Source organism: Oncorhynchus kisutch, linkage group LG25 (assembly GCF_002021735.2).
Source record: "Oncorhynchus kisutch isolate 150728-3 linkage group LG25, Okis_V2, whole genome shotgun sequence".
In the NCBI taxonomy this organism is placed as follows: Eukaryota; Metazoa; Chordata; class Actinopteri; order Salmoniformes; family Salmonidae; genus Oncorhynchus; species Oncorhynchus kisutch.
The window spans coordinates 7,945,744-7,959,489 of NC_034198.2; the positions used below are offsets into that span (position 1 = coordinate 7,945,744).

General features: G+C 39.3%; 1 protein-coding gene across 1 annotated transcript; it reads right to left on the reverse strand.

Annotated features, from left to right (window-relative positions):
* Positions 1-321: 321 nt before the first annotated feature.
* On the reverse strand, positions 322-5,767 carry LOC109870271 (charged multivesicular body protein 2a). The gene is made up of 6 exons (XM_020460701.2): positions 5,335-5,767; positions 4,641-4,808; positions 4,343-4,522; positions 4,023-4,153; positions 2,229-2,290; positions 322-2,076 (listed from the first exon to the last, which is right to left on the reverse strand). The coding sequence occupies exons 2-6, from the start codon at positions 4,806-4,808 to the stop codon at positions 1,955-1,957; spliced, it is 663 nt and encodes a 220-aa protein (XP_020316290.1). The 5' UTR covers positions 5,335-5,767; the 3' UTR covers positions 322-1,954.
* Between the last annotated feature and the right edge of the window lie 7,979 nt (positions 5,768-13,746).

Sequence of the window (13,746 nt, forward strand, 5' to 3'; positions counted from 1 at the left end):
ATAATGGAGCCATATCCATCAGTGAAATGGAGTGCAAACACAATTTTTTTTGAAAACCCCTTGAATTATACTATTGGGATACCAGAGTTTGAACAACATTGGCATATAAGCAATGGGAATGTAGAGGCAAGCAGGTTACACCATGGAAGCTTAGTGTATAATTACCACTGCTATAATGAGATTGATCTTGTTGGTCAAGGGGCGGGGGGGGTTAGTCTGGCTGACACCAGCTCCCTGTGTCGTTACATGGGTCGGGCAGGGTATGTAAATTAATGTTATCACATTTCTAGGTATTGAGGGAAGACGATTAGCTCCAGCATCTGTCAAATGTGAAAAATGTTTATTGAATAAAGGCAAAGTAGGACATTTCTTACAAATATAAACCACACCCTCAATCAACCTTTCGATAAATATTATGTTATCAGGAACTCATGATGACTACACTTTTATGGATAATTTCAGCTCTATCAGGCACCATCGAGTAAGTGCCCCTTTTTTGGACATTTGACATGGAGGAAAATTAACCAAATTGTACATTTTACCACACTTGAGTTTTTTTAAATCCATTCCGCAGTCCCATTAATAATTCTAAACCTAGGTTATACAAACTCCCACAAATATAATTATACAAAGTAAATCAAAAGCAAGCAAGAAACCACAAACTGTAAAACCATTACGAAATCATGTTAATATCTGACAATGTGTAGTGAATCCTCTTAGGCACACCTATGAAAGGTAAGAATGTAGAAATGTAGTGATGCTTGTACATCAAATATACAAAAGGTTTACTTTATTAGAATAGTCTAAATTCACTAACTTTGGGTTCCTTTAAATAATGTTCAATTTACCCATGAAGCAAAAATAACATGCCTTTGGGCGTATTCAAACTCAATTCATTAAAATATTCCCTTTAAAAGAGAATGTAAAAAAAATTTTTTTGAACAATTGTGTATGGATAATGATTCTGATCAGTCATTGATAAAAGATAACACCTGCAAACAAATAGCCATATACCGTAATAACATGGACTTCTCACTGAAATCCTCCAGTGTTCATCCACCACTCTTCCACAAGGAAATCTATACTGAACAAAAATATAAAAGCAACATGCAACAATTTCATTGATTTGACTGATTTGCAGTTAATGAGGAAATCAGTCAATTGAAATAAATAAATAAATTCTATTCTAAATCTATGGATTTCACATGCTGGGATTACAGATATGCATCTGTTGGTCACAGATACCTTAAAAAATGGGCCTCGAACTCGTCACGGTATTTTTGTGCATTCAAATTGCCATCGGTAAAATGCAACTGCGTTTGTTGTCCGTAGCTTATGCATGCCCCATAACCCCACCACGGGGCACTGTTCACAACGTTGACGTCAGCAAACCACTCACCCACACAACACCATACACGGTTTGCAGTTGTGAGGACGGTTGGACGTACTGCCAAATTCTCTAAAACAACGTTGTAGGCAGCTTAGGGTAGAGAAATTAACATTCAAATCTCTGGCAACAGCTGTGGTGGACATTCCTGCAGTCAGCATGCCAATTGCATGCTACCTCAAATCTTGAGACATCTGTGGCATTGTATTGTGTGACAAAATTGCACATTTTAAAGTGGCTTTTTATTGTCCCTAGCACAAGGTGCACCTGTGTAATGATCATGCTGGTTTAATAAGCTTCTTGATATGCCACACCTGTCAGGTGGATAGATTATCTTCGCAACGGAGGAACACTAACAGGGATGTAAACAAATTTGTGCACAAAAGGTGTGAGAAATAAGCTTTTTGTGCGTATGGAAAAGGTCCGGGATCTTTTATTTCAGCTCATGAAACATGGGACCAACACTTTACACGTTGCGTTTATGTTTTTGTTCAGTATAGATACAGAAATCTAAGTTGCTGAGTACATCTAGCTGTATTAACACCAGGCAGCCAAAGTGCTGTTGTGTCAGTCTCTCCTGAGGTTATTCAGTCTCTCCTCCAGGTCAGCATCTGCATCTGCCAGAGCTGGCTGGGGTTCAGATTTCTTCCCACCTGCCACTGAGAGGCTACCTCCTGTGGATGGCAGATCTAAATGAACAGGAAGGAAATTATTTAAATAAATCAATAGGAACCGTGATGAAGAGATGACCAGCTGTATCACTACTATAGCATATTAGAGAAGTCAATGCAGTTTTAAATCTTACTAACTGCAAGCACAATAACTTCACTTTATTCCTTACTTGAGAGTTCGTCAGAGAGATTGAGACCCAGCTCGTCCAACACTTGGGACACAACAGCATCACTGAAAATAAAACAGAGTTAGTGTTTCCATATTTATAAGTATGCCAAAAATAAAAATTGTACAATTTGAAATACCATTAACAAATAACGATGTCTTCATATTGAAGGTTTTCATTTTTAGATTTTTTTTTTAACCAAATCTGTATTTTGGATGTAAATCACATTTTTTTTGCGATTTCACTTGGTCTTAAGAAACTTACCCCACCCGCAATAAACTTCTTCATGCACAAATAAAACATTAACAAAGGCTCCAAAAACATCCAAATACATCCTTTTAGAAATTACAATTCTCTCAGTATAGTTATTTTCCATTTTGTTGGACTAGAATGATAACTTCTCCATGTAGCCGGCGCATGCGCACACGGAAAAGTATCACGAGTTCAAAATGGAATAAAAAAAAAAGTTTGGAATGACACAATGTCATGTGTACAACATTTAAAGACTTACATCACTATACTGATAGTGTTGCCGTTTCTAATTAAGTGATAATGCCCGAGAAGCCAGTGTTTGGAGGATATATTGGCACGGGTGTGTTGTTAACCGTGCCAATATATCCTCCAAACACCGGCTTCTCGGGCATTATCACTTTTATACAACAGATTACCAACATATTCAAATCAAACTTTATTTTGATGAATTTATTCATACTATTTCATCCTTCCACAAGATATAGTCCCGAAACAAATCTAGGGTTGCTACCCAAGCCGGCTGGTCGTTCGTTTTATTGGTTCGGTTGCCAGAGACCCAGTCGTTCAGTCTTTTTGATCTGTATCTATGGACGTGACCCAGTCGTTCATCCTAAATGTTCCATTGCCATACTGGCTGGCAACGTTATGACTTGCTTGCTAGCCAACTACGGCTAACTTACAGTTACATCAAACAGTGCAAACAGAATAACAACAGCAGCTGCATTTGTTTAAGTTTATTAAGCTGTTTTCTAGTTATATTTATTTGGATACATCCATAACACTGAGCTAATGAGGCAGGAATTTGCCTGGCATAGAAAATGTGCTCTCTCGTCAGGACATTGTTGTTTAGAGGAGCTAGCCAACATCACAGCTAACACGATCACTTTAAACTGAAGCTGGAAAGACTGCAAACTAGCTGCACTTAATTTCGTGTTACCTTTTTTAAATTCAAATTTCTTTGTATATATATATCCATAAAAATTATGCAAGCTAATTCATGATTTCTATTGGCTGAGAAACTGCCCGCCTCTCTCTCTCGACCCGACTCCTGACACGTTCATTACTATGGAACAGTTGGAGATCGAATTTGAATATTGAAACAATGTTGCAAATGTCGGAGACAGACACCAAGGTTTATACAAATCTCCGATGTTGAAAACTAAATGTTAGTCTAAAAGAAATGTGAGAATGTCTAGATGTTTTTTTATGGTGGAGTTTATAACTTCCCTGCCTGGGCTGATGAGACAGTGTATTGCGCAGTCGAATGGAACAGAGTAAATAGGCATTTTAACGTCATAGATTTAACCGGTGGTAACTTGTGGAATAGACACCGGCTGGAATGCACTTTTAACCAATCAGCATTCATGATTCATGTTTTATCTGTGCCTCTGCAGAATGAGCATTAGGAAGTCTATCGCCAGTGGGATAAGTTTCTCAAAACCAAGTGAAATCGCAAAAAAAAAGGTCTGGACACTTCTATGACATTTAAAGTGTACCTATCCTTTAAAGGATTTGGCTGGAATTTCTCTGTCATGAACCCCCTACCTCTCTTCTTCATCATCCTCATCACCCATGGCATCATCTATGGCATCATTCATCATCTCCTCTTTCATGTCCATGATCTCACTCTGTCGTTCAAACTCCATCATGATCTTCTGAATCTGTGGCAACTTCATCTGTGTAGGGGAAGTGGACGTTATGTTGTGAGCCAATGGAATGTATGGGCACAATTCAACCGGGTCACAAAAATGACAACAAAAGTTTGAGGCTTTTTAAGTGTGTTACAGTTCTACTGGCAAGTTCTCTCGATACAGAATTGAATCGTGTTTTTAACAGGAATCATGAAACAATGAAAAGATACACACCTGTCTGTTCATGGTAGCCATGGCTTTGGTGACTCCTTTCATTGCCTGTGCCATGCTGTTGTTTGACTTGAGAGTCTGGATTTTCAGACTGACTGCCTGGATATTTGCCCTCATCATAATAAATTTCTTCACATAGTGCCTTGTGCGAACCAAGTCCTTCGCCATGATCTTGACAGCATCCTAGAATGGTGTGTGGATAAGTGTGAAACAATTGAAAATTATGCATGACAATTTACATAAAGGCGTGAAGTCTTTTTCCCTTTTAAACAGCCCCTTATATTTGTCCTCATTCTCTCACCATTTGTCCTTGTTTGGCCATTTTCTTAATGTCAGCTATTATTTTCTTCTCCTGCTGCTCCAGTCTTTGTCGCTCTCTGTCCAGATCTCTCATGGCTCGATTCAGTGCCCTCTGGTTCTGCCTCAGCATCTCCTCTGGGGTCTTCCTCTTCCCAAACAGGAACTCCATCTAATGTACAAAATTGGGAAAGAAAAGCAGGAAATAATTAGGCTACACATATCATCCAAATCCACCTCTCTTTCTTGTCAGTCATTATTACTTAGAATTTACAATGTGTCCGTTTTACCACTAAACAGGCACTAATTTTCTGTACGTTTCATTTGTAAGATGGCTACATTATAAACATGAATTAGTGTAGGATAACTCCTTATCTGATCCATTTACTGTAGCTAGCTGGACTTTTTAACAAGCATCGTTTACGTGATTTATCAAATTCCCAGAATACAATAAACATATGCATAGCTAAATGGGCTTGATTATGTAAACCTTTAAACTATTAGCTAGCTAGCTAGGTATGCTTGCTTCCTTGTTAGTTTAACGTTAGTAGCTAACATTAGCTGCTAGGTAGCTAACTACGAAGTTGAGTCATAGTAACAAGCTAGTTATTATTCAATTTTATGTTACAGTGTATGAAGTATTTCGTGGCGGGGCTGTTTAAGTCGCGATAATGACTACTGTTATGGAAAATAGCTACCGTTTGAGAGGTCTTCACCGGTTTTAAATCGGAAACAGACTCCCTATTTGCACAGATAGATGGATTTGTTTTCTTTTATGGACTTCCGCAGAAAGTTAGCTTCACTTCCGTCCTACTCCTAATCCGTCTCCAATTTCTACTCCTTCTCTTTCTTCTTCTCCTTCTTCTTGATTTGATTCTTCTTCTATGGCATAATGGCGTTCGCAACAATTAAATGTGCATTCCGCCACTTACTGTGCTGGTGGATAATAAGTATCCCAAAAAAGGAAAACATTTTAGGTAAAAAATAAATAAATGAAACATCATGCAAACTACCAAACAAAAATAAGTGAACTAAACAAAATCAACCTGCTTTTCTGTAAAAAAAAAATAATAATTCTAATCAGGTCCCAACACAGGCTCAGAAGACTCCTGTGAGGGCGGGACATTTCCTAGCGACAAAAGTCATTGTAGTGCTTCCTGCTGTAAAGTATTGGAGCCCCCAAAACGTATCAGCTGCAGATATAATGATATCCAGCTTATTGGACTTCTTAGACACAATTAATCACTATGGCTCTAAATGCCACAAAATCCACCTTCTTCACAATGAGTGTATCCAGATCACCCGATTGACTTAAAACACTAGCAACTGGTTGCAATGTATCCACCACCATATCTTCAACACTGTTGCCTCTTGCCCCTTCGACTCTCTTCACCTCCTCCACATAGGTGATCCGCTGCGCAGCCCAGATCCTTGACACCTCGACCTCCTTCACTCTAACAGGTCACTCAAGGATGTCCAGAATATGATCCCCACCACAGTTGCAACAATATACTTCTCCCGTCTGCAAACATGTGACACGTGATCATATCCTTTACAATTTTTACACTATAATGGTTTGGACATGCTCTCCCCGCATACCTCATATATCCATGCTTCACATATTCAGGCAGAGTCTCCTCAAACAACAATAATATCGACAGGCTTTTCTTCTTCCTTACATCTACCATATGGGTCAGGCGTGATGCACTGACCATTCCTGGGAATTTCTGACAAAGGTACTCATCATCTACAGTGCCAGTCAAAGGTTTGAACACATCTACTCATTCAAGGGTTTCTCTTTATTTTTACTATTTTTATACATTGTAGAATAATAGTGAAGACATCAAAACTATGATATAACACATATGGAATCATGTAGTAACCATAAAAGTATATTTTATATTTGAGATTCTTCAAAGTAGCCACCCTTTGCCTTGACGACAGCTTGGCACACTCTCAACCAGCTTCGCCTGGAATGCTTTTCCAACAGTCTTGAAGGAGATCCCACAAATGCTGAGCACTTGTTGGCTGCTTTTCCTTCACTCTGCAGTCCAACTCATCCCAAACCATCTCAGTTGGGTTGAAGTTGGGTGATTGTGGAGGCCAGGTCATCTGATGCAGCACTCCATCACTCTCCTTCATCAAATAACTCTTACACAGCCTGGAGGTGTGTTTTGGGTCATTGTCCTGTTGAAAAACAAATGATAGTCCCACTATGCACAAACCATATTGGATGGCGTATCGCTGCAGAATGCTGTGGTAGCCATGCTGGTTAAGTGTGCCTTGAATACTAAATATATCACAGACAGTGTCACCAGCAAATCACCCCACACCATCACATCTCCTCTTCCATGCTTCACGGTGGGAACCACACATGTGGAGATCATTCGTTCATCTACTCTGTGTTTCACAATGGCATGGAGGTTGGAACCAAAAATCTCAAATTTGAACAGTTGATGTTGACATGTGTCTGTTACTTGAACCCTGTAAAGCATTTATTTGGGCTGCAATCTGAGGTGCAGTTAATTGCCGATTTCTGAGGCTGGTAACTCTAATGAACTTATCCTCTCTCTTTGCTTATTTGAGCTGTTCTTGCCAAAATATGTACTTGGTCTTATACCAAATAGGGCTATATTCTGTATACCAACCCTTCCTTAACACAACACAACTGAATTGTCTCAAACGCAACCTTTTGTGACTACGGGGCAGTATTTTCATTTTAGGAAAAATAACGTTCCCGTAGTAAACGGGATATTTTGTCAGGACAAGATGCTAGAATATGCATATAATTGACAGCTTGGGATAGAAAACAGAAAATATTGTCTGTGAGTATAACAGAACTGATATTGCAGGCGAAAGCCTGAGAAAAATCCAATCCGGAAGTGACTCATGTTTTGAAAGCGCTGTGTCCCTATTGAGCAGTGAATGGGCTATCAACCAGATTACTCTTTCTCCTTATTCCCGAAGGTGTCTACAGCATTGTGACGTAGTTTTACGCATTTATGTTGAAGAATACCTGTAGGCGGCTACATTGCGCAAGTGGTCACCTGATGCTCCCAGAGAGATTCTCGCGTAAAATACAGAGGTAGCCATTACTCCAATCGGTCCTACTGAAAAACTAATTGTCCCGATGGATATATTATCGCATAGATATTTGAAAAACACCTTGAGGATTGATTATAAACAACGCTTGCCATGTTTCTGTCGATATTATGGAGCTAATTTTGAATATTTTTCGCCGTTTTCGTGACTGCAATTTCCGGGCGATTTCTCAGCCAAACAAAAATAATATTTTTGTGATTTTCATGAATAGGAATATTTTCTAGTAATATTTATGTCCGTTGCGTTATGCTAATTATAGTGTCAGATAATGACAACGCTCCAGTTCACGGGATGGGGTGTCACTAGAGGTTTTAAACGCTAGTAAATCTAAGTGCATACTCTTCAACCGATTGCTGCCCGAACTCTCCCGCCCGACTAGCATCACTACTCTGGGCGGTTCTGACTAAGAATATGTGGACAACTACAAATACCTAGGTGTCTGGTTAGACTGTAAACTCTCCTTCCAGACTCGCATTAAGCGTCTCCAATCCAAACTTAAATCTAGAATTGTCTTCCTAGTTCGCAACAAAGCCTCCTTCACGATTGCTGCCTCGTAAAACTGACTATCCTACCGATCCTTGACTTCGGCGATTTCAAAATAGCCTCCAACACACTACTCAGCAAACTGGAATTAATCTATCGCAGTTCCGTCCATTTTGTCACCAAAGCCCCATATACTACCCACCACTGTGACTTGTATGCTCTTGTTGGCTGGCCCTCACTACATGTTCATTGCCAAACCCACTGGCTCCAGGTCATCTATAAGTCTATGCTAGGTAAAGCCCCGCCTTATCTCAGCTCACTGGTCACCACAGCAACACCTGTGGTGTTGTAGCACACGCTCCAGCAGGTATATGTCACTCGTCAGCCCCAAAGCCAACACTTTCTTTGGCCGCCTGTCCTTCCAGTTCTCTGCTGCCAATGACTGGAATGAATTGCAAAAATCAATGAAGCTGGAGTCTTATATCTCCCTCTCCTAACTGTAAGCATCAGCAGTCAGAGCAGCTTACCAATCACTGTACCTGTACACAGTGTCATGATGCTTGCCTGTGGGTAAGGTTTAGATTAAAAGCTCTTTTTGTCTCATCAGACCACATGACCTTCTCCCATTCCTCCTCTGGATCATCCAGATGGTCATTGGCAAACTTCAGACGGGCCTGGACATGCGCTGGCTTGAGCAGGGGGACTTTGCGTGCGCTGCAGGATTTTAATCCATGACGGTGTAGTGTGTTACTAATGGTGAGACTGTGCTCCCAGCGCTCTTCAGGTCATTGACCAGGTCCCGCTGTGTATTTCTGGGCTGATCCCTGACCTTCCTCATGATCATTGATGCCCCACGAGGTGAGATCTTGCATGGAGCCCCAGACCGAGGGTGATTGACTATCATCTTGAACTTCTTCCATTTTCTAATAATTGCGCTAACTGTTGTTGCCTTCTCACCAAGCTGCTTGCCTATTGTCCTGTAGCCCATCCCAGCCTTGTGCAGGTCTACAATTTTATCCCTGATGTCCTTACACAGCTCTCTGGTCTTGGCCATTGTGGACAGGTTGGAGTCTGTTTGAGTGTGGACAGGTGTCTTTTATACAGGTAACGAGTTAATACAGGTAATGAGTGGAGAACAGGAGGAATTCGTAAAGAAAAACTAACAGGTCTGTGAGAGCCGGAATTCTTACTGGTTGGTAGGTGATCAAATAATTATGTCATGCAATAAAATGCTAATTAATTACTTAAAAATCATACAATGTGATTTTTTAAATTTTTGTTTTAGATTCCGTCTCTCACAGTTGAAGTGTACCTATGATAAAAATTACAGACCTCTACATGCTTTGTAAGTAGGAAACACTGCCGATTTTGCAGGTTATCGAATACTTGTTCTCCCCACTGTATGCGTTGGTACTTAATGAATATGATGTCAGTTCGGTTGTCATCTGACACATTCTCATCAATGATAGGATGACAAACTCAGTGGAAAGTCTACACATTATAGTTATCAGATTCACATGGTATGGTTGGGCAATTTAAATGTTTGAATATAAAATTATTGGTGAAAAGATTAAATGTAATTTTAGCTTCTAAATGAGAGATTTGGGTTTTCATATGGTTAGAGACATGGGTTATGAAACTATGAAAACACACCCTTCTCCCTCCACTATATAAAGCCCTTGACGAAAATGTAACCTCCTGTTCCGAGGATGTGAGGACGACGGTCCATACGTTAAAAGGACTAACATGTCAACTGTTCCGGGTACATTAGGATGACGATCCGATGTCAGAATGGTTCAGACAACTACAGAACGAAGCCAACCTCAGGGTGAGCTTTAGTTGCGAATGGTATGAACTTTGAACTTGCTACAGACAGAGTATACCATCTACCACGCAACAACGTTACTACAACGGATCAATTTACCAGCAGAGACATTCTTCAAAGGACTGTGTTGGGCAACACGGCCTTCCATCTACCACCAACCTACCGAAGCACAGCTCAGAGTAAATATTGATTGCATTTTCCTTTTCCAAATGGGCGGTAATTTTAGAATGCATAAGATACTGTATTTACGATAGCATGGTTTCTCCCTTTGTTCCTCAAGTCTTTCACTCAAACCCAGCATTTTCTTTTGTGTAACCAGCTGTCATATCTGTTCCGTCCGCTAGGGACGTTTTCCTTTGACGTAATTTGTAATCAAGGTATGATTCATTCAGTGTATATGTAATTCTGTGTGATTAGTTACGTATTTAATAAATAAATAATTAAACCCAATTTTGCATTGTTGATTCAACTTGTTAGCCAGGGTTCGTGCAGATAACCAAGAATTTACAACTTTCAGATGAGACTGAATTAAGGTGACATTTAATATTGACTGCTATTGATGTAAAATATTACTAGGTCTTTAAGAGTTTATTCGGAAGATAACAGCTCTATAAATATTATTTTGTGGTGCCAGGACTTTCTAGTTAATTACATTTACATGATTAGCTCAATCAGGTAATATTAATTACAGAGAAAGGATTTTATAGAATAGCATGTCATATCACTTAATCCGGCATAGCCAAAGACATGACAACAGCCAATCTGTAAATAGCACACCCAATTACCTCATCCCCATATTGTTACTTATCTTGCTCTTTTGCACCCCAGTATCTCTACTTGCACATCAATCACTCGTGTTAATGCTAAATTGTAATTATTTCACCTCTATGGCCTATTTATTGCCTTACCTCCCTACTCTTCTACATTTGCACACACTGTACATAGATTTTTCTATTGTGTTGTTGACTGTACATTTGCTTATGTGTAACACTGCTTTGCTTTATCTTGACCAGGTCACAGTTGTAATTGAGAACTTGTTCTCAACGGGCCTACCTGGTTAAATAAAGGTGAAATTAATTAAATAAATGACATGCACCAGTTAATCATGATTTACACCTGGACTTCATTGGTATTTTATTAGGATCTCCATTAGCTATTGCGAAAGCAGCAGCTACTCTTCCTGGGGTCCACACAAAACATGAAACATAATACAGAATGACATAATACAAAACATCATTTGACAAGAACAGCTCAAGGACAGAACTGCACACATTTTACCTTCATAATTTTCTCCCCTTTGTGTGTCACTCCCTTATGTTTTCTCACCAGTTGGTATTGTTCTTGTGTACCGGCATGTAGCCTTATGGAATTGTCTCGTTACTGGTTTTGTTTTATTAAATGTATCACCTGCACATGCTTCCCAACTCCATTATTACAAGTGTCAATTATTTAATCCTATTAGTTAAATAGAGTAATTGCATTCCTCATTTTACACAGCAATTATTTGATTGACTAAATGCTTATAATTTAGGTCTATTGGTAGTTATTTACACTATACACATATATCGTAAGTCTTAATAATTGCATAACAGTGCAAGTTAGATATGTTCATTATAGTCATACTGAGTGGGTGATGCAATGATTTGCTATCTTGCTGAATCCTCCAGAGGCACGCACAGAGCCTGTTGCATTTATTTTTGACAGAAAACCACAGAACCACCACTGCAATATAGGCCTACACTCAGAAAAAAATGTGTTTTCTACAACCTATAAATATTATTCCGCTGTCCCCATAGGACAACCCTTTTTGTTCCAGGTAGAAACCCTTTTGTGCCAAAGGTTCCACAGAGGGTTCTACATGGAACCAAAAATACTTCTACCTGGAACCAAAAAGGGTTCTCCATTGCTGACAGCAAGAACCCTGTTGGAACCCCTTTCTCAGAGTGTACTCAACAAGTTTAGCCTGTTAAGTTTACACCATTTCATTCTGTACTCAAACATCTGCCTGGTATTCTCTCATTATCTAATTTGCTATCTTCTCATGTCTTTTCTTGGAACTCCATCCACACACACACAACTGTAGCATCTTGTTTACATTTCTCACATTTTAGGCATGCAGCTGAGGCATTCGATGGATCATGTTTCAGGAATATGTACAGTGGGGCAAAAAAGTATTTAGTCAGCCATCCATTGTGCAAGTTCTCCCACTTAAAAAGATGAGAGAGGCCTGTAATTTTCATCATAGGTACACTTCAACTATGACAGACAAAATTAGAAAAAAAATCCAGAAAATCACATTGTAGGATTTTTTATGAATTTATTTGCAAATTATGGTGGAAAATAAGTATTTGGACACCTACAAACATGCAAGATTTCTGGCTCTCACAGACCTGTAACTTCTTCTTTAAGAGGCTCCTCTGTCCTCCACTCGTTACCTGTATTAATGGCACCTGTTTGAACTTGTTATCAGTATAAAAGACACCTGTCCACAACCTCAAACAGTCTTATGACTTTCATTAACATGCAGGCGTCACACAGATGTTAGCCACACGGTGGAACTGCTGCCTAGGATTATTAACACGCAGGCGTCAAGCAGGCATTAGTAAGGTGTTTGTGTCATGTCAGTCAGACATTCAATGGTAGGCGGTTGCGGAGGCTTAATTCTAGCACATATCACCCCCTATAGAGGTGGTTTAAACTGTATTCTAATGTGGACTGCTTAAAGAACAGTATCAAGGGAAGTGCTTTATGCATGCTTAGTTCTTGAGTCTCTGGGGCCGCGGAGTGGAAATTTTAAATGGTAGTTATGGAACTCCCTCGCGATGTTCTTTTTATGGGGAATAGTCCTCAATGAAACTGACGTTAGGCTAAATGTGAAGAATTATACATTTGCCTCTGTTGGCCACCAAGTAGCCTATTAATGTATATGCCATTGTGGGCTACCATTTGATACAATAAATATGTTTAAATTACGATATCGCTGGAGTCATTGCACATCAATTTATGCCACTTGTGTAGCCTATGTGGAGCTGGCAAACCAATTTAATTAAGAGCCTATAACTTCAGTTTAATATTGTTGTAGGCTTGCGTTATTATGCAATTATTAATGGACATATTTAGTTAATTATATTGGAAATGCTCTATCGCAATTGCCGATCAGTTGTTAGAACGCAATTAGATTGAAGGTAATAGGTGTCAGATTAGGCTACAGGTAAAACAAATTTAAAAAAATAAACACTGGCTGTTGTTGACAAGCATATTCAGTTCATATACATGTTATTAATATTGAATTCAGTGATTGAAATTATGACCCCATCCTCAGCCTATACCAGCAGGCTATTGGGAAACACAAACACTTCTTACCTCTTAATCGCCTCGCTATTCATGTTAAATAAATGTGTCTGTTAATTTGAACTAAGGAAGCTGCTAAATCGTTCAATTCACATCTTGTCTAGGCTACTGTAGACCATCTGAAATGAGATCTAGGCCTATCAGGGGATATTGGCTACCTGTCTCTAAGCAAACCATGGCAAAATTGAATTACAATCATAAACCCAGATTTTTGTCTGAAGCCAATGTCCATTGAAATTATAAATCAATCTCGCAAATGGGCCATTTGTAGTCTTAACAGTTGGCACATAATAACAGCACAATTGCCAGAAAATAGCATTACATTCGTTTTTTTTGTTCATTAAAGTTT

Excerpts from the sequence above, each read along its gene's own strand:
- LOC109870271 (XM_020460701.2), bottom strand. The coding sequence starts at position 4,808 with ATGGAGTTCCTGTTTGGGAAGAGGAAGACCCCAGAGGAGATGCTGAGG. Across the intron at positions 4,523-4,640 it reads TGGCCAAACAAGGACAAATG|GATGCTGTCAAGATCATGGC; the intron begins GTGAGAGAATGA and ends ACACCATTCTAG. Across the intron at positions 2,291-4,022 it reads GAGGATGATGAAGAAGAGAG|TGATGCTGTTGTGTCCCAAG; the intron begins GTAGGGGGTTCA and ends TTTTATTTTCAG.